Source organism: Eleutherodactylus coqui, chromosome 6, assembly GCF_035609145.1.
Source record: "Eleutherodactylus coqui strain aEleCoq1 chromosome 6, aEleCoq1.hap1, whole genome shotgun sequence".
Lineage (NCBI taxonomy): Eukaryota > Metazoa > Chordata > Amphibia > Anura > Eleutherodactylidae > Eleutherodactylus > Eleutherodactylus coqui.
In genome coordinates, this window is record NC_089842.1 from 36182192 (window position 1) to 36203410 (window position 21219).

At 48.2% G+C, this 21219-nt stretch overlaps 1 protein-coding gene across 1 annotated transcript in view; it reads right to left on the reverse strand.

Moving 5' to 3' along the window:
- Positions 1-12534: 12534 nt before the first annotated feature.
- NMNAT1 (nicotinamide nucleotide adenylyltransferase 1) overlaps positions 12535-21219 on the reverse strand; it is a 29755-nt gene continuing 21070 nt past the window's right edge. Inside the window, exons 6-9 of the mRNA XM_066609283.1 lie at positions 18664-18821; positions 15605-15783; positions 14322-14423; positions 12535-12775 (exon numbers count right to left, since the gene is read on the reverse strand). Of these exons, the coding sequence (XP_066465380.1) occupies positions 12713-12775; positions 14322-14423; positions 15605-15783; positions 18664-18821 (502 nt within the window). The 3' untranslated portion in view covers positions 12535-12712. The remainder of the gene's footprint in view (positions 12776-14321; positions 14424-15604; positions 15784-18663; positions 18822-21219) is intronic.

Below are 21219 nucleotides of genomic sequence, written 5' to 3' on the forward strand. Positions count from 1 at the left end.
TGAGGACTCCTCGCCGCCTGTTCCTCTTGCTCCGACCCGATACGGAGTCGGAAGGCTCGTCAGGAGCATACGCCCTTTTATGGCGTTTCGCTGGTGGCGCCAGGTGTGACGTTAGGGCTGATCTACCTCTTCTTTCACCAGCTTCCTAACGTCCTCCTGATTCCTCTTTAACTAGCCTAGCTACGTATGCCTTGCATAGAGGCCCCTGGTACGTAGCTGGCAGTTTTATCCCGCATTCCACGCATTTTCTGAGTTTTGTTCTGGGGGGGATGTCTTTTTTTAAACCCCTGACAAATAAAGCATTTTTGCGTGTAAATATGCAATTTTTCCATACACAATACACTGGATGTTTGCATTGTATTTTTTGCGGGTAAATATGCAATTTTTCCATATACAATACATTGGATTTTGCATTTTGTATTTTTTGCCGCACTGGCTACTTATGGCCGCTGAGGCTGAGGTTTCAGCTGTCTCTGGGGCTGGAGCACTCATTACTATACCGGTGCTGCAGACACCCTGCGACCTGTAGTGCTGGTTTGTTCTGGCTTCTCTCAGGTTCCTATTTTTTTTTTTAATTTTCGCGCTCCTGCGCTAAGCCCCGCCCCCTCCGCTCCTGATGCAGATGCGATGACGTGCAGGGAGGACGAGGGGGACTGAGGCTCCCGCTTTGTACCCGCCCTGGGCCGCCGCGGGAGGAACCTGGCCCGGGGGTTACCACCCCATGTGGCGTCCCGGGAGTCGTCTGGCTGGGAAGGGAGGACAGGCTGACCCACTGCCCTCCGATCCGCCCGTGAGTAGGCTTCCGGCTGGCTTCTCCACCAGCTCCTCTCAGAGATCCTGCCTCCTGGCAGGACAGGAAGACACTGAGGAAAGTGGGGAAGGGGGGGGAGCTTTTAACCTCTCAGTATGTTCCTGTCCTATCAGGAGGAGGCAATCTCAATTGGTGCTGTCGTGGAGACGACTGGGGGAAAATAAGAATAAACTCAACTGCTGCGGTCCGTGCGTGTCTTCCTTCCTTCGCGGCCCGATCGTCTTTCTTCGGCCCGGCGGATGTACTCGGCACGCCAGCTGCGTGCTGCGCGCATGCGCCGGGCACATCCGCCAGCCCGAAGAAAGAAGTTTCCGGCCACGAAGGAAGGAAAAACCGCATCGCCCGGAGCAGGTGAGTTTAATTCAGGCACTGGGCTCCTGCGGATCCGGACGGCTTCCATAGGCTGCCATAGAAGCCTGCGGGAGCCGTCCCTGCGAAAGACCCGCGCCTGAATGGAGCATGTCCGGATTTTTTCCTGCACGCGGGGCCCGAGCCTGCAGGGAAAAATGACATCCGCAGGTATTTAACTACCTGCGGGTGTCTAATGCATCCCTATGGGGCGCGGATCCACGTGCAGGAAAAACGCTGTGGATTTAAAATCCGAATTTGCCCGTGGACATGAGGCCTAAAACTTCTAAAAACACACTAGGAGGATGTTGTGCAGTTGTAAACTACTGATTGCCAAGCCTTAGGGATAGGCCGTCAGTAATAGATTGGCAGGGCTTTTTTTTTTCACCAGGATCCCTGATAATCACTGATTTACTAGGCCAATATACTCATGCACTGAGCTGAGTTCTGCAAGAAGCAGTCAGCTCTATTCCCACTGCAGTGGCCAAGCTTGGTATTGCAGGCTTTACTGAGATGAATGAGAACTTCGCCTGCAATACCAAACCTGGCCACTGCAGTGGGAATGGAGCTGTCTGCTTCTAACAGAAATCAGTTAATTGCATGAGTGCATTGGCCCAAAGTACAGCCCTGGGAGGCAAACCCCTGTCGTTCTACTACTGATGACAATTTCCAAGGACAGGTCATTAATAGTTTACAACTGGACAACCCCTTTAAGTCCACTATTTCAAAGGCCTACAGCCTAGAAAATAAATTACCACCAATTACTTTCAGAGCATAATCTACTGTATCTACGGCAGCAGCATGGGCAGAAAATGCTCAAGTACCTCTACATGATATCTGTAATGCTGCATCAGGGAGAACTTCATTGAAGCTCATAAAATATTACTGACTGACATTGCACAATTGTAACAGGTCCGTGTCTGTCAGAACCAATTCCAGGTGTTGACTGAAGGTCAAAAGTCTGGGAAGTGGTTAGTCAGGTAGCAGAAAGAAAGAGGGCCTGTGATTGGGTAATATTTCCTCTGCACTGGTTGGGCTAGAGTGATTGTATAAGAGGTAGAGGGGGTGAAGTCAGATAAGTCCAGAGAGAGAAGAAAACAGAGAACTCAAGGGAAAAAGCAAGGACTGAGGAGCCAGTGCAGTGGGGAGAGGAAGAAAGTGTGAGTTCTAACATCATTCCCATGTCAGAGAAAAGAGAGAGAAAGAAGTTATAAGACTATAGCAGTGAAGGAGCATTACAGTGAAAAGGCAGAAAAGTCAGGGCCAAAGACTAAGCAAATACCATGAGAAATCAAAGAGTAATGTAAATCCATGTTCAGATAACATCAATTAATAATGTAACAAGTAAAACAATGTAAACAAGGAAAAGTCAAGTTATTGTCTATATACATCCTAAAGTTAAGCAAAGTGAATTCATGTATCTATCTCAAAATCAAGCAACAGACTTTATATGCTGCGCCCTTATGGAAGAACTCTCCCTTCAATAAAATGTTCATCTGTTTGCACCTTCCATCCTGACTCCTCGAGTTCCTCTTCACCAACCCAACATCTGCACTGAGGTACCACACTTGAGGGAAAAGGATCTAAACCCACATTTTGGTTTATTTCTCCCATTTTTGTCCAGAACTGGTCCCAACCAGTTTATAGACTGGCGTCATGACAAATAACCATCTTAGCCTACCCAACCCCGCGGGTAGCACCTCACTGGGAATTACCATCTCACTATATCCAACTATGTAGATAGCATCCTAGGGAGCACCGCTTAAGTGTGACAAAAATCTACCACTGGTGCAACACGGACTCCAGGCCACGGTTTTATGTGGCAGGCCTCCTCGGTCTGGCCCACTGCATTGGGACATGACCAAAGAAACAAGACTGCTACAGATTGTAACCGGGATGTCTTCAGTGACAAATCCAGGTTTATTTTGGGCACTGACAAAGGCTGTGTTTGTGTCTGGAGACCTCGGGGTGAGCATCTGAATTCTACCTTTGCTGTGGAGCGGCACACTGCCCTCTGCTGGTGTGATGGTTTGGGCGGGCCATTATATACAACAGTCTGTCACCTCTAGTAGTGATACAAGGGACAATGACAGCTCCGCAATATGTTCAGGACATCCTGCAGCCACATGTGTTCTTCCCATGGCGTTTTAGTCTGATACATTGAGTGAGCTGTCAGACCAGGTCAAAGATCCTACGTTAAGTCTAGCGGCACTGTTGTGCTTCAGCCAGCAGTTCCACTAGGGAGAGTCAGGGCTCCTTCACACTGGCGAGGGCGATAACGCCCCCACACAATCAGCCTTGCATCCCTGCGGTGCTGAAAGAATCCCCCAGCACTGCTGTGACAGCCAAGGCATGGGGATCGTGATGTTCTCCCATTGTTTTCAATGAGGCTGGCGCTGCTGCCACCGGCCCCATTAAAAACATTGGGAGATATTGCAAAAACAAACATGTTGCGATTTTTTTCCTGCATAGCATCCCAGCGTGGTGCCATGCAGGGAATCGCCGCAAATGTGAATGAGCCTATTTTATGTTTGCGTAGTGATCATGTCAATCTAGTTAAAATAATGGCACTCGCCTCCCCCATGGTCCCACGGTGCCTCCCATCTACCTGCTGGCCGACTTCCAGTGGAATGACAGAGGTGACGTGATGACATCATCGTACTGCCTGCGTCACATAGACGATGCTGGGCGGTGGTGCATGGAGCCCAGTGCGGCTTCTGATTCCAATGCTGCCACTGTACTAGCATCTTAACGATGCGGATACAATTAACTCCAAATTCAACCACAGGATCAGCTGGCGGCGCCGGTGGCCCACTGATCCCATGCAGCAGTGCAGCCCACTTGTAATATGGGCCTGAATGTAGTGGTCATAATAATGGAGTTCTATTGCATATAAAGCTCTTTTATATTCTGCTGGCAGTCCCGCTGCTCGGCCGATGGTCTGCAGTTCACCTAGTGGACTGCATTGATTTCTTTGACCTGTTTAATATAGACAGCGCTGTGGAGTTTGCATGCTTAGCGGCTGCATGTTGTAAGAGGGCAGCAATAAAATACCCGGTATCAGGAGGTCATTGAGATTTAGCAGCGCCGATGTACTTACTAGGGGAAGGAGAGCTATATGTCCCAGAGCTGGGCCCCCACAAAGTTTTTAGGACCACCCCGCATGCTGATAGCCTGCTTTCCAGACCCCTTTGTGCACTGTAACTCCAGTAGCTGCGGGTAGTACTGCTTACCCGCATTCCATTCACACCAGGACTCTTACACTGTATGATCTTCACCCCTCCCTCCGACTCTGCGCCTGAGTGCAGTGGGGCACATTTACTAACACTGTCTAAAAGTTAGAAAGTGCAAAGACAGATAGTCTTGAAATGCACCAGAGTCGTTACAGCAACTCATGTCATTGTAAGGCCAGCTTCACATGAACGTACTTGCACAGCGTATTACGCACAAAAATAAGTTGGCGCTATACAAATCATTTTTACTGAGGCAGAATAAGGTCTATTTCTTGGATTAGCCCTTTGCAATCCAATTTTGGATTCAGGGTTTCCTAGGGCCTCTCTTTCTGCCATTATACAATGGTGCCATCTGCTGGCTAGAGCCAGTACTGAGGTATGGGACATGCAGGAGATGCCCCCGACAACAGTGTGGCCAGTAATATACAGTAAGAATACCCTGCTGGACATCTTACGACATCGGAGCTGTACAGCCTTCAATCAGAATGTCTTCAGATGTTAGACAGTGGATTGGAAAGGGTTAAATGCCCTTCACAGTATAGCTAAGCTTTATTAGTAATTAGAGATGAGTGAACACCAAAATGTTCGGGTGTTCGTTATTCGGAACGAACTTCCCGCGATGTTCGAGGGTTCGTTTCGAACAACGAACCCCATTGAAGTCAATGGGCGACCAGAGCATTTTTGTATTTCGCCGATGCTCGCTAAGGTTTTCATGTGTGAAAATCTGGGCAATTCAAGAAAATGATGGGAACGACACAGCAACGGATAGGGCAGGCGAGGGGCTACATGTTGGGCTGCATCTCAAGTTCACAGGTCCCACTATTAAGCCACAATACCGGCAAGAGTGGGCCCCCCCCCCCCCTCCCAACAACTTTTACTTCTGAAAAGCCCTCATTAGCATGGCATACCTTTGCTAAGCACCACACTACCTCCAACAAAGCACAATCACTGCCTGCATGACACTCCACTGACACTTCTCCTGGGTTACATGCTGCCCAACCGCCCCCCCTCCCCCCCACAGCGCACACCAAAGTGTCCCTGGGCAGCCTTCAGCTGCCCTCATGCCACACCACGCTCATGTCTATTTAGAAGTGCGTCTGCCATGACGAGGGACCGCAGGCACACACTGCAGAGGGTTGGCACGGCTAGGCAGCGACCCTCTTTAAAAGTGGCGGAGCGATAGCCCACAATGCTGTACAGAAGCAATGAGAAATAGAATCCTGTGCCACCGCCATTAGGAGCTGCACACGTGGGCATAGCAATGGGGAACCTATGTGCCACACACTATTCATTCTGTCAAGGTGTCTGCATGCCCCAGTCAGACCGGGCTTTTTAATTCATAGACACAGGCAGGTACAACTCCCTATTGTGAAGTCCCTGTCGACCCACAGCATGGGTGGCTCCCTGGAACCCACCGGCGGTACACAGAAATATCCCATTGCATTGCCCAACACAGCTGAGGTAGTAATGTCGTGCTTAATGCAGGTGGGCTTCGGCCCACACTGCATGCCCCAGTCTGACTGGGGTTCTTTTCATGTGTACAGATGTAGTAAAAACTCCGTGTGCACCTACAGCATGGGTGGCTCCCTGGAACCCACCGGCGGTACACAGAAATATCCCATTGCATTGCCCAACACAGCTGAGGTAGTAATGTCGTGCTTAATGCAGGTGGGCTTCGGCCCACACTGCATGCCCCAGTCTGACTGGGGTTCTTTATAAGTGTACAGATGTAGTAAAAACTCCGTGTGCACCTACAGCATGGGTGGGTGCCAGGAAGCCACCGGCGGTACACAGAAATATCCCATTGCATTGCCCAACACAGCTGAGGTAGTAATGTTGTGCTTAACCCTTTCCAATCCAATTTGTATATGGTTTTCCTAGGGGGCTTACTCTTTTTCTGCCGTTATACAACGGCGCTATATGCTGGCTAAAGCCAGTACTGCATGAGCTGACACGTAGGATAGGCTCCGACAGCAGAGAGGCTGGCAATATACAGTAAGAGAACCCCGACGGACGTCTACCAACAACGGAGCTGTACAGCCTTAAACCCTAAGGTCTTCACAGGTCAGACAGTGGACTGGAAAGGGTTAATGCAGGTGGGTTTCGGCCCACACTGCATGCCCCAGTCAGACTGGGTTTCTTTATAAGTGGAAACAGATGCATTTATAATTCCCTGTGGACCCACAGCATGGGTGGGTGCCAGGAAGCCACCGGCGGTACATAGAAATATCCCATTGCATTGCCCAACACAGCTGAGGTAGTAATGTCGTGCGTAATACAGGTGGGCTAAAAATTAATTTGATTACACTGTAGGCGAGGGCCCACAAAAATTGCTGTATCAACAGTACTAATGTACATCAGAAAAATTGGCCATGGCCAGCCAAGAGGGCAGGTGAAACCCATTAATCGCTTTGGTTAATGTGGCTTAAGTGGTAACTAGGCCTGGAGGCAGCCCAGTGTAACGAAAAATTGGTTCAAGTTACAGTTCCAACGCTTTTAAGCGCATTGAAACTTATAAAAATTGTTCAGAAAAATTATTTGAGTGAGCCTTGTGGCCCTAAGAAAAATTGCCCGTTCAGCGTGATTACGTGAGGTTTCAGGAGGAGGAGCAGGAGGAGGAGGAGGAATATTAGACACAGATTGATGAAGCAGAAATGTCCCCGTTTTGGATGGTGAGAGAGAACGTAGCTTCCATCCGCGGGTGCAGCCTACGTATTGCTTACGTATCGCTGCTGTCCGCTGGTGGAGAACAGAAGTCTGGGGAAATCCAGCCTTTGTTCATCTTGATGAGTGTTAGCCTGTCGGCACTGTCGGTTGACAGGCGGGTACGCTTATCTGTGATGATTCCCCCAGCCGCATAAACACCCTCTCCGACAAGACGCTAGCCACAGGACAAGCAAGCACCTCCAGGGCATACAGCGCTAGTTCAGGCCACGTGTCCAGCTTCGACACCCAGTAGTTGTAGGGGGCAGAGGCGTCACCAAGGATGGTCGTGCGATCGGCTACGTACTCCCTCACCATCCTTTTACAGTGCTCCCGCCGACTCAGCCGTGACTGGGGAGCGGTGACACAGTCTTGGTGGGGAGCCATAAAGCTGGCCAGGCCCTTAAAGACTGTTGCACTGCCTGGGATGTACATGCTGCTCGATCTCCGCACCTCCCCTGCTACCTTGCCCTCGGTACTGCGCCTTCTGCCACTAGCGCTGTCGGCTGGGAATTTTACCATCAGCTTGTCCGCAAGGGTCCTGTGGTATAGCAACACTCTCGAACCCCTTTCCTCTTCGGGAATCAGAGTGGGCAGGTTCTCTTTATACCGTGGATCGAGCAGTGTGTACACCCAGTAATCCGTCGTGGCCAGAATGCGTGCAACGCGAGGGTCACGAGAAAGGCATCCTAACATGAAGTCAGCCATGTGTGCCAGGGTACCTGTACGCAACACATGGCTGTCTTCACTAGGAAGATCACTTTCAGGATCCTCCTCCTCCTCCTCCTCCTCCTCAGGCCATACACGCTGAAAGGATGACAGGCAATCAGCCGATGTACCGTCAGCAGCGGGCCAAGCTGTCTCTTCCCCCTCCTCCTCATCCTCCTCATGCTCCTCCTCCTGTACGCGCTGAGAAATAGACAGGAGGGTGCCCTGACTATCCAGCGGCATACTGTCTTCCCCCGCCCCCGTTTCCGAGCGCAAAGCAGCTGCCTTTATGGTTTGCAGGGAATTTCTCAAGATGCATAGCAGAGGAATGGTGACGCTAATGATTGTAGCATCGCCGCTCACCACCTGGGTAGACTCCTCAAAATTACCAAGGACATGGCAGATGTCTGCCAACCAGGCCCACTCTTCTGAAAGGAATTGAGGAGGCTGACTCCCACTGCGCCGCCCATGTTGGAGTTGGTATTCGACTATAGCTCTACGCTGTTCATAGAGCCTGGCCAACATGTGGAGCGTAGAGTTCCACCGTGTGGGCACGTCGCACAGCAGTCGGTGCACTGGCAGCTTAAAGTGATGTTGCAGGGTGCGCAGGGTGGCAGCGTCTGACAAGCGTGGGTAGCTTTTCAGAAAGCGCTGAACCACCAAATTAAAGACGTGGGCCAGGCATGGCACGTGCGTGAGGCTGCCGAGCTGCAGAGCCGCCACCAGGTTACGGCCGTTGTCACACACGACCATGCCCGGTTGGAGGCTCAGCGGCGCAAGCCAGCGGTCGGTCTGCTGTGTCAGACCCTGCAGCAGTTCGTGGGCCGTGTGCCTCTTATCGCCTAAGCTGAGTAGTTTCAGCATGGCCTGCTGACGCTTGCCCACCGCTGTGCTGCCACACCGCGCGACACCGACTGCTGGCGACATGCTGCTGCTAACACATCTTGATTGCGAGACAGAGGAGGAGGAGGAGGAGGGTGCTTTAGTGGAGGAAGCATACACCTCCGCAGATACCACCACCGAGCTGGGGCCCGCAATTCTGGGGGTGGGTAGGACGTGAGCGGTCCCGGGCTCTGACTCAGTCCCAGCCTCCACTAAATTCACCCAATGTGCCGTCAGGGAGATGTAGTGGCCCTGCCCGCCTGTGCTTGTCCACGTGTCCGTAGTTAAGTGGACCGTGGCAGTAACCGCGTTGGTGAGGGCGCGTACAATGTTGCGGGAGACGTGGTCGTGCAGGGCTGGGACGGCACATCGGGAAAAGTAGTGGCGACTGGGAACTGAGTAGCGCGGGGCCGCCGCCGCCTCCATGATACTTTTGAAGGACTCCGTTCCACAACACTATACGGCAGCATCTCTAGGCTGATGAATTTTGCTATGCGGACGGTTAACGTTTGAGCGTGCGGGTGCGTGGCGGCGTACTTGCGCTTGCGCTCCAACAGTTGCGCAAGCGACGGCTGGACGGTGCGCTGAACTACACTGCTGGATGGGGCCGAGGACAGCGGAGATGAGGGTGTGGGTGCAGGCCATGAGGCGGTAGTGCCTGTGTCCTGAGAGGGGGGTTGCATCTCAGTGGCAGGTTGGGGCACAGGGGGAGAGGCAGGGGTGCAAACCGGAGGCGCTGAACGGCCTTCGTTCCACCTTGTGGGGTGCTTGGCCATCATATGTCTGCGCATTGTGGTGGTGGTGAGGCTGTTGGTGTTGGCTCCCCGGCTGAGCTTTGCGCGACAAAGGTTGCACACCACTGTTCGTCGGTCGTCAGGCGTCTCTGTGAAAAACTGCCAGACCTTAGAGCACCTCGGCCTCTGCAGGGTGGCATGGCGCGAGGGGGCGCTTTGGGAAACACTTGGTGGATTATTCGGTCTGGCCCTGCCTCTACCCCTGGCCACCGCACTGCCTCTTGCAACCTGCCCTGCTGATGCCCTTGACTCCCCCTCTGAAGACCTGTCCTCCTGAGTAAGCGTTGCACACCAGGTGGGGTCAGTCACCTCATCGTCCTGCTGCTCTTCCTCCGAATCCTCTGTGCGCTGCTCCCTCGGACTTACTGCCCTTACTACTACCTCACTGCAAGACAACTGTGTCTGATCGTCATCGTCCTCACCTACAGAAAGTTGTTGAGACAGTTGGCGGAAGTCCCCAGCCTCTTCCCCCGGACCCCGGGAACTTTCGAATGGTTGGGCATCAGTGACGATAAACTCCTCTGGTGGGAGAGGAACCGCTGCTGCCCAATCTAAACAGGGGCCCGAGAACAGTTCCTGGGAGTGCTCCCGCTCCTGAGCAGGTGTCATTGTAATGGAGTGAGGAGGCTGGGAGGAAGGAGGAGCAGCAGACAGAGGATTCGGATTTGCAGCAGTGGACGGCGCAGAACTGCGGGTTGACGATAGGTTGCTCGAAGCACTTTCTGCCATCCAGGACAGGACCTGCTCATTTTCTAATAACCGTCTCCCGCGTGGACCCATTAATTGGGCGATGAATGTGGGGACGCCAGAAACGTGCCTCTCTCCTAATCGCGCAGCAGTCGGCTGCGACACACCTGGATCAGGAGCTCGGCCTGTGCCCACACCCTGACTTGGCCCTCCGCGTCCTCGGCCGCGTCCACTAGGCCTACCCCTACCCCTCAGCATGCTGTATTACCAGTGATTTGATTTCACAGGCAGCTAATAAAATTGGCGCAAGACTGCAGGCCAAATATAATTTTTTCTTTTTTTTGAAAACGAAAGGCCCCACTGCCTCTAGTGAATGTATAATCTAAGTTTAATAACTGTGCTGTTTTCCTGCTAATGTGTCACAGAACGTGAGGGTAGCAGAGTTATTAACTCTGGCAGAGCAGGTATTTTTTTTCCCAATTAAGGAAAGCAAATGGCGAAGCCAGCAGTAAACCGTAGCTGGGTGCGTCTGATTTTTAAAGGTTGCACACGCAGCCGACACGTGTCCACCGCCCTTAGGACGGACAGAGGCAGGACAAATAGATTTTCCGTTTTTTTCCACCAAAAGGCAGCACTGCGTATATTCAATGAATAATAACTGTGTTGTGGCCCTGCCTACACAATTCTTTCCCTGCAGTATCAATGGAGGGTGCAATGCTCTGCAGAGGTGATTTTGAGAAGTAAAAAAAAAAAAAAAATGCAGCACAGCTAACAGCAGCCTGGACAGTACTGCACACGGTTAAATATGGCCCTAGAAAGGACCGTTGAGGTTCTTGAAGGCTACACTCACTCCTAACACTCTCCCTGCCTATGCAACACTTCTGTCCCTAATGCCGGGTGCAACGCTCTGCAGAGGCGATTGAGAAAAAAAAAAATTGCCACTGCTAACAGCAGCCAACACACAGCTATCAGTGGCCCTAATAAGGACCTTTGGGGGGGGGGGGGGGGGGGGGGGGGGGGGTCTTGAAGCCTACACTAACTACCAATTCTTTCCCTACAGCAGCTCCGGTACAAACAGCACTGTCCCTCATCTAACTCACCAGGCATCTGAGGCGAGCCGCGGGAGGGGCCGACTTTTATATTAGGCGGACACCTGATCTTCCCAGCCACTCACAGCAGGGGGGTGGTATAGGGCTTGAACGTCACAGGGGGAAGTTGTAATGCCTTCCCTGTCTTTCAATTGGCCAGAAAAGCGCGCTAACGTCTCAGGGAAGGAAGTGAAAGTAACCAGAACACCGCATGGTGTTTGTTACGAATAACGAACATCACGAACACCCTAATATTCGCACGAATATCAAGCTCGGAAGAACACGTTCGCTCATCTCTATTAGTAATCTTAAAATTAGGGCTGGAGACACACAAATTAAGAACCTCTGCCGGACTACTTGAGGAAAACAGGCCACCCACAGTAGGAGCGTAGGTCTCTAGACAAGACACATGTAATCAACAGGTAAGACGGATTGTTGTTTCAGGAGGTCCAAAAGAATAAGGATTCCTCAAACACACTTCAGAACCCAATTTCCTATGGACCTTTGTCTTTCTAGATGGTAGTGGTGACTGCTGGTCAGAGGTACAGGGATCTGATTAAAAATAGCTGCTCAATATATCATTAGGTCAGTTTAATGGGAGTGACTGGACTGATGCAGTCAAGGTGTCTTCACTCATTGACAAATCCACGATTTAGTTCTTTAGAATTTCATGTATGGAATTAGTTGGTTTGACGAGTTTCCCTGTGACTAAGGGCTCCTGCACACTGGCGAAAGCGATATCGGGCCATGATTCACAGCCTGATATTGCTCTTGTAAACCTAAGAACCCCTGGACGCCAACACCATTGAAAGCTATGGGAGAAGATCAGGATAGTCTGCCACTGCTGTGACAGCTGCAACATGGTATTCCTTCACCGCTGCAGGGAGTCCCCTCATCACTGAGCACTGACAGGGGATTCCTTCATCTCCGTGGGGAGTGCCCCTCATCACTGAACACCCTGCCATTGCTGTCAGTGTTCAGTGAGACTTCCGCTCCGGCCTCTGTAGTACTCAGTAGCAAAAGGAATGGTCTACCTGTCAATGGATCACATGCAAGAGCATACCTACCATAGAAGCAATGCATGTAAGTGCAGTGGCAAGTATTAAGTCTTAGGTTGGCACCAACCCTGTTGCAGATAGACCCAGAGGACCATGCCACTACTGCTGGAGAGAAGACAATGACACCTGGTCATCCACCAGCCAGATTGGAGGGCTGTTACTCCGCAGCACTGAGGAACTCACCATTTTCTATGGATACCCGTTATGCACTCACGAGACAGCTTCACGGTTCTTAAATTTTTAATAAGCAAATGTAACAGAAGAATCCATTATTTATAATCACTAAGTATTAAACAATCCAGAAAGGTTCAAGGAATATAAATAGACAGGACTAGAAAAACTTATTGCATAGATACATCTAGAATCCAGACAGTAGCACCAGGTCTGTGGCACAGGACCCTCAGCAGGCTTCTTGCACTCTTCTGTACACTTGCTTACACACCTGATCTTCACAGCTTAGTTCCTGTGGAATGAGGACACAGAAGTTAGCTCACCATGTCAGAGCCTTAGTTCTTGCGCTTGCATGAAGCTGGTCAGTTGCCTAGGCATTACCAAACAGACTGGCCAACAATGAGCTTCCAAGAAGATGGCTCTGTGCAATACATCAACACAATTAGACCAAACAGGGCCATTTCAGTGGTGGGAATGGTGCCCATCCCTTAGAAATGCCAAACTCCTGTTCTTACAAGGAAAACTTTGTCTATTAAGTCTACATCCTGAAGGCCATCTCATTTTGACGACATCCGCTGCACAGACCTGCATAGTCAGTGACCCCCTAGTGCAGCAGCCACCACCACCACCTCCATACTAGCCAAGAGTGGCTTTGCATTCCAGAACCAGTCCGCTCAAGTGTCTATATTCATCCAAGTAGGACTTGACAGCCCACTCTATAATATTCTTGACAAGATGAAACTGATGGCCAGACCAAATGCTTGATCATATTAAGGCAGTAAGCATTCTTAAAAAGGGAATATCACTTAACTTTAGCCCTAAGCTGACCCAGTGAGTCCAGGAATGCAAGGGTCATACTTACCTCCCCACTGCCAGTTCTAGAAGCTGCTGCTCATTGCACCAAGCGGCACTGCCATGTAATGCACCCCTTCTAGTTTTATAATGGGCAGGCCAAGCAGTGCGGCTCAATGCACCAAGCAGTTGATTCCAGCGCCTACACCAAGGGAATGACGAGAAGTATAACACTGACATCCCTGGACTCAGCACCTCACCTACTTTTAGCCCCTAAGCTTAGATTAAGTGGATAAAAGTAGAAGACAGTGTCCATTAAAAAGGACTTCATGGCTTCCTTATAAGCTCTATGAACTAAGGCTATGGCACTCAGAATGGGGCCATGAAGTCTGGGGAGGTGACTTTCCTACACACCAGTTTCTTCATTCACTTGCTATCCACAAAGCCAGCATTAGGTTTATTAAGCTAACTTTTTCAGTGCAAGCACACCTGACCAATAGTAGAGAAAGTCTGCTCCATGGACCAAGCATCAGATTGTGAAGAGGGAAGCTGGTTTATGAAACACATCTCTTAACTCAACATCCCTTGTCTCCATAATAGTTTATGGGACTCCTAGAGCCCAACAAGTTCCTTTTAAAGAAGGTTTTACCAGAACAAGTTATTCCCCATTGACAGGATCAAGGATAACTGGAATGGGGGGGGGGTTTACCAGCGAGACCCCCCTTCCAATCTGGAGAACGGTAGTCCCATATACCATTGTCTTGTCACTGCTGAGGAAGATACAATCCCTGCAGTGACTCAGAATGGAGTGCTGGCCAAGCATACATGGTCAGCACTCCATTCATTTCATTGTGACTGAAGCAAATATCTAAGTGGGTATTGATTTTTTCATGCAAAGGTTTCCTGAATGTAACAATAGGGATTTTTGGTGAACAGGACCCAGTTCTGGCAGTGTCATTTTAACCTTCTAGTGCCAGCATTCCAGTGTACCCCCAGATAGTTCTCCGATGCTGGTCTGAACAACCTAGTGAACTGCTGTTACATACCAGATGTAGGTCATCACCGTTGATCCAGTGTTTCCACCCTCTATTCTTTTTTTCTCCTTTCTGGACACAGATGAGATGCCCGTTGTCCAAGGTAACCAGGGTCTAGGGAGAGAAAAAAAAAAACTGACATCAGATGAACAGTTGTCTACTCCTCCACTGATGTTTCAGGTATGGGTGCAAATACCTTGTCTACCCCTTTTGCATAGTTTGAGAGTTTTGGACTCCAGTGATTTTACATGGGTCTTGTATGCAGGTCCCAATAACTTCACCTACCACCTTATCCAGTGTGGACAGGAGGTTCTAATATCTACAATACCTCATGGCCACTCCTCAGACATCATTGCCAGAAGTGAAGATTAGTGATTTAGTTCCACCAATAATGCTTCTTTGACTTCATTCACACAGTTCTACTTCAAGGTGGACTATAACATCACAAAAACCTATCAACACTATTGTGACACTGCTGACCATTAAGAGTGCTATATTGTTCCAGAACACCAGATGTCAGTTAGAACATTTGGGACCACCACACAGACTAGAAACACTGCTATGGTGTAATAGCACAGTAAGAGGATATACTTTAAGACAAAAGGATAAAGATAGAACAATGACTCTAGAGCACCACCTACTGGAAGGCAGCATTCCTGCAAGTCAGTGTCAGACCTTTTAAGAACTGGAAGTTAGGTCAAAGCCAGAGTCTTCTCTAGAAGGCAAACTTTAAACTCATGATTTCCACTCATTGTTAAAGGCCAGACATTTGCAGTAATGCTGCCTTCCAATAGGTGGTGCTGTAGCACCATTGTTCTATCTTCCCATTTGCATATTTTCCCAGAGGAGCATAAATGGCCTTAAGTCTCCAAGGTGCCCTTCCCAACTCCACGCAAACACCAACGTTATTAACCCCCCTGCAGTTTAGGAAGAGCCTTGTTCAGCAAGAGGACAGTTTAGTTTTGGACAAGTAGAGCTTGTTCTACTTCGCAACGCTGCATCTCCGATTCCATCAGAGCTGCCAACATGTCTCCTGTACACTAAAGGCAAGAGAACAGCTCTGTCATTCTCCTGTCTTTGACCCAGAAGGAAGGGCAATAGGAATTTTTGTTCACGTTTACACTCAGATTCTGTGGGCACACATGAAGAGACCTGCAGGGCACGTAGAATCCTGCAGTATCAGATTCCGCTGCAGGCTCCCGCATGCGGAATCCGAGCCGTCCGTCTGTGGACATTGGGCCTTAGAGAGAACAGGTTGTCTTCAGTATATACTATGTATGCTACTCCAGCTGTACCTTGCATTTCCGGTTATCCAGGCCCTTCGTGTCCTCATCAAACTCCTGCCCCAGCGTGAACTGAACCCGATAATTGCGCAGGCTGCTCAGAGTCCGAATTACAAAAGAGTCCCCACTTTGTTCTATGATTTTTTGCGGCTTGATGAGTTTTGCCAGATTCCTAGTAATAAGGTCAATACCTGTAGCCAGAAGAGAAGTGAACGGACGATTAAACTTTCTAATATATTTTATTTAAAAGCCTCAGTCTCAATGGGTTAATTCACATGACCAAATCGTATAAAACAGGTTAAAAAAAAACAAAAAAAACAAAACGCACTTCCTATTTTAGTACATATACACATCAGAATACAAAAGCACAGGAAACCTGCAGATGTGCAGCAAACAGGCCCTTCTGCGCAGTGTGTTCTGTACATGCAAATCTGCAGTCTATTTACATGCAAATCTGCAGTGTATTTACATGCACAATACTCACAGGAACAGCAGAAATACACAAGGAATTGTGATCTTCAGCCACAGACGTATGCACCGCATTTACACAACTGAAACTTGCAGTCGCCCATATGAACCAGCCCTACTGGGGATTATGGAGGCAGAAGGCAGTTTACTTGGCCGGTGCTATAATTATAGGAACAGATCAGCACTGGTGACTCAGTTGTTTATCGTGGAGGCAATCTGTGGTTCTAACAAGAGAAGTCAGTCTCTGTGCCAATGTGACATCCATTGGTCGGTTACTCCGCAGCACACGTTGTGGGGATCTATAGTGTGGCTTTAAGTCAGTACATGTGCAAAATGCAGCTTATGTATAAAATGCAGCAGCGCATGCCTTCCAAGAACAGAGCTCACAATTGACGTCAGACTTATGGATCATTTGCAGCTGAGAAGCCCAGAGACCATGTATCATTCTAGAAGCCCATTCCTCCCCAATTTGCTTGCTTCAAGACTTTAGCCTTAACTAGAACCGTATAGAGAAGGATTATCACATCATATGTGATATTTTACACATGTGCTTGAGAGCTAATATTTTCCAGCATTCCCTGCTTGTTCAGCATCTGCTGTTGACATGTTAGAAAGTACAGTTTCTACTCACTGCAAGTCATCTGAGGTAGAGAGAAACCCATTCACCTTCATGCAATAGGAGCTCAGCTAGACTAGTAGAAACTATTGGCCGGTGTAAAAAGGGCCTCAACTCAGGATAAGTTCATAGCAACCCTATAGACAGAACCAAGAGTGCAGGACTCAGCCCTTTTATGTCGCTATAACTACATATTGGGTGTTTAGCAGCTAGAATTAAGTGTAGCACCAAGGGGAAAATCCAGCTCAGCCAATGGCAGAAGTTAAGAGAACTTTGTAAGTTAAACACTTCCAAAAAGTCACAACTTAATAGTAACACCCAAACATGTGTACGCATACAAGTTATGTCTGCACCATATGCTAGCTGTACCTCCAGCACATATGCAGCATAAATGTGTCACATCATGAACTGTTTAGTGACTTAACTGATTATACAGAAATATGAAGTCATATCAAATAAGCTAAATACTAGAATTTGTAGAACTATCGACTTGTGCCAGAATAAGATGTTCAGGTGGCTGCCATAACTGGATGCCAATGCATGGGTACTGTGGAAACTGGTATGCACATGGGTAGCTAGGGTATTCCTTAACTAGCATATTCCCAAAGTGCTCTAAGTGATATACTGAGCTCCGCTATTATCCATAAGCACAGTACAAGTCCAGCACATGCTCAATATATCACTCCCAACTCATGTCATAGGCCTCAATAGCCAAGGCAGGATCCAACAGCACACTGATGAGGGGCAAAACCCCCAAGACAGCTGTCTGTATGGATTCTGGCTTGGTTTTCTATTCCCAGTCATTGCTCTACAGACCTGTATAAAGGGTCAAGCATTGATTTGAAGGAATGCTGCCATCCAGTAGGTGGCGCTGCAGAGGTATTGTTCCACCTGCTTTGCAATATATCACCAGCATGCTGGTCACCACTGGCACAAATAAAGATGTCATGAGTGCCACATATGTAATGGAATGCTTCATTACAAACAATAGAGACTAAATATTAGTTGATAGTAAACTTTACTCAACCATTGTAGAATTACACTACAAATACCATAACTACTTGTGATGCTGTCAACATGTACCAGTGCAAACATTAAACTCTAAATTAGCCACAGGTGCCAGTGTAATACATGGTGTGCGTACCAGATTCCTCCCACACAGCCTTGCCATTGTAGTCAACTGCAAGGTAGCATCCAAATGGCCACCTCTGTTACATGTAGTAACTAGCAGTGTCCCCATGTCCCTGTTACTAGAAAAACCAAATGCCTGACAGGCTGTTGATTGCAATGCTGCTGGAAGGGAGACCTCTAGTGGCAGCCACTTCAAACTTAATGCAGTTTGAGAAAAAAAAAAAAGTTAGTGGAAGTATATTACAAGACAAATACACACAGGCTGCTAGATGAACAAGAGCTGTGCAAAACATTAGTGCCCATTTAAAGGCATGTTCACATGGGGTGGATGTGCTATGGATTTTATACACAATCTGCAGCATTTACAGGAGCAGAGGGGGATGTGATTTTCAAAGTCTCATCCACAAGTTGACATGTGGTGCAGAACTTAAAATCCACAACATATCACTTTTAGTACTGCAGAATCCATCTCTTCTGCAATGAGGGGGTAAGATTCTGCACCAAGTTGTGCAGGTTTTGATGCAGCCTTTCAGCTGCTGACATTCCCCAGCAAAGTCATCCTATGTGAACATACCCCAATTATAAAACAGTTTATCAGCTCATGTAAAAAGGACACTTCTACATGACCCCAGCAGGGAGCCTGCGGTGTAGGATCTCACACCCCACAGATTACACATACTGGAGAGGTTATTACACCACAGCTTGCAGGTAGACAGGTGAATGCTCCAATGACCTAGAATAATCTGCAGTGCACTCAGGTCATGCAATCACCTGGATCAGGAGTAAGACAGTCAATATACCTGTGACCCTCTGCCAGCTATAGGACAACAAGCCCCCACTCCCATCACCCACTTACCCAGGCTCTGCATGTAGCGGTCAAAGTTCTCATTGCTGACCATGTTCCAGGTGCCACTGAAGTCTGGTGGAGCCATGATTGCAGAACTGAAGGCAGCCTTCACCAGCTGACAAATAGCTGCTGGACCAGAGGAACTATAGAGCCACCCACTGCCAAGCAGTTATATACTCATTGTGGAGGAGTATCCCATATCTCAGCAGGGAGGTCCATGCACAAATCTGCTGACATTAACCCTTTCTCTTCAGTTTGTGCATAGAACCTGTACAAGGTGGGGTAAACCCGTGTAGGCAGTGTTCCTACTACGCTGTGCGCTCTGGAAAGGCAAGAGTTAAAATGACATATTAATGAGGCTTAATGAGCCCTATAAGATCTCTTCCTGATGCAGAGCTTGGAATTCTTAACTTTTTCAATTCCAGAGCGCACAGTTTAGAGGGAAAAGTGAAAAAAAAAGGATTATTACTGTTCTTTTTGCAATTCCTATTCCATCCAGACTGTAATGCACAGACCACAGTAAAAGATGTATATACAAATGTAACAATGTTGCCACCCAAAGCAATGGAAACAGATGTAACAAAGTCAAAGATAAAACTATGTTCACTCTTGGCGTTTTTTGTTGCAGTTTCAAACCACAACAAAAAAACACATAAAAAATCTGTATGCTTATTGAAATTACTGCATGCATCGTTAGAAATGCAGTTATCATGAAGGGCAGTTTCACGCGGCTGAGAAAATAGCGAGATTTGTGCGTTACGAGGCGCATAAATCTCACACAAATATGAACCCCATTCTTTTAAATGGGGTCATACACATGAGCGATGTTTGCCCGCGATGCTATGCAGGAAACACATCGCAGCGTGTTCTGTCTTCCTGTAATATCGCCCATTTTTTTCAATGGAGTCAGTGGCAGCCACGGCCCCATTGGAAGCAATGGAAGAACTCAGCGAACCTCTGTTGCAATTGTCATAGCTGTGGAGGGGATTAAGATAATCCCTGCAGTGATGTGAGGCTGTTTTCACATGAAAACGCCTCGCAGCATTGGCGCTCTCACATGGATGGCGAGGGCGATATCGAGCCGTGATTCACATGTGACACTAGCCTAGTGCATGTGTTAAAATATTGAAGTTTTTGAAAATGCATGTAACTTTTTTCCATGTTTTTTTTTTGCTGTGGTTCAAAAGTACAACAAAAAACACTAAGGGCTTCTTCACAGTGGCAATCATGATATCACCACGAAAAAAGCGTGGCAAACTCACAATTTTGCTCAGAAGATGTCTGAGCGTCAGCAATGCTTGATCTTGCAAAAACATCGCTGCCGCTTGCGATTTTCTCACACGATTTTTGGCGATAGACAATAGGAGTTTCTAATGTCACATGAGTGAAAATATCACAAATGGGAATGAAACCATTGAAAATCATTGGTTTGATAATTCTGCGTTTTCAGTCACTCTCGCATTGCTCAAAAAGCACGCAATTTTCTTGCAGGTGTGAACGCAGCCTGAGGCTATGTTCACATAGCAGATTCTGCTGCTGCATTTTCCACACATAAGTTGGCTGTTGGGGCTTAAACAGATGACCGTGATTTTGTCAAGTTTTGCGGCCGTGAAACTCACAACCGCAAAATGCGACAAAACAAAACCATTTCAATAGTTTCGTTTTCTCTCTCAGGATTATCACTCGTTAATACAACGCACGAGAAAAGATAGGCAATAGTGTGAACTTTACACGGCAAAAAAGACTTTGACAAGTTCATGCGCAATTATATTCCATACTGGCGTGATTTTTCAGGTGTGATTGCTTGCCTGTTTAAGCCCTAAATACCATGGACCAAAATACATATACGCCCGTGTGACTTCGCTCTAAAGCTCTTGTGCATTTTTCCTCCAGCCCCAGGAATCTATAACGGTGGTTTCACATGGGCGAGAAAATCGTGCGATTTTCGCTTTAATGCGATAGTACAAAAGCAGATTATGAAACCAATGATTTTCAACGGTTTAATTCCCATTAGCGATGTTAAGAGAACAAAAAATCGTAGCATGCTCTATCTTTCTGCGATGTGCGATTTTTTTAATCTCCCATGTTTCTCTATGCAGCTTTCTTTTTATCGCAACAAATGCGCATTGCAATGCGATTTTAATGTTAGAAAGTCCTATTGCCTTTGCACTAAAAAAAATTGTGCAATTTTATTGTGGGCGGCAGCGATGTGATGCGAGATCATTCTCTAAAAAAGCATCGCTTCCACTCAAAAAGCGTGGGAACAAAGATGACATTTTGGCGCCCTTTTTTTGTGTCACAATCGCGATCGCCCGTGGGAAACTAGCCTAACTGTGCCATTGTTGACTAGGTTGACCATACTTACCAGAGAGAGAACTAGTTAGGCTCTTCCTAAATCTGATTCAGAGCCTTCAGGGCTGATTCGGCATGAAATGCTGGACCAAAAAGTCCGGCATCCATGCATGCAGTCTGGTAAAGATGCCAGAGAGGTGCTGGAACTGAACGGACCCCACTATGGTCAATGGGGTCTGTTCTGCACTGTTCGCCCTGTTATGAGACGGATCT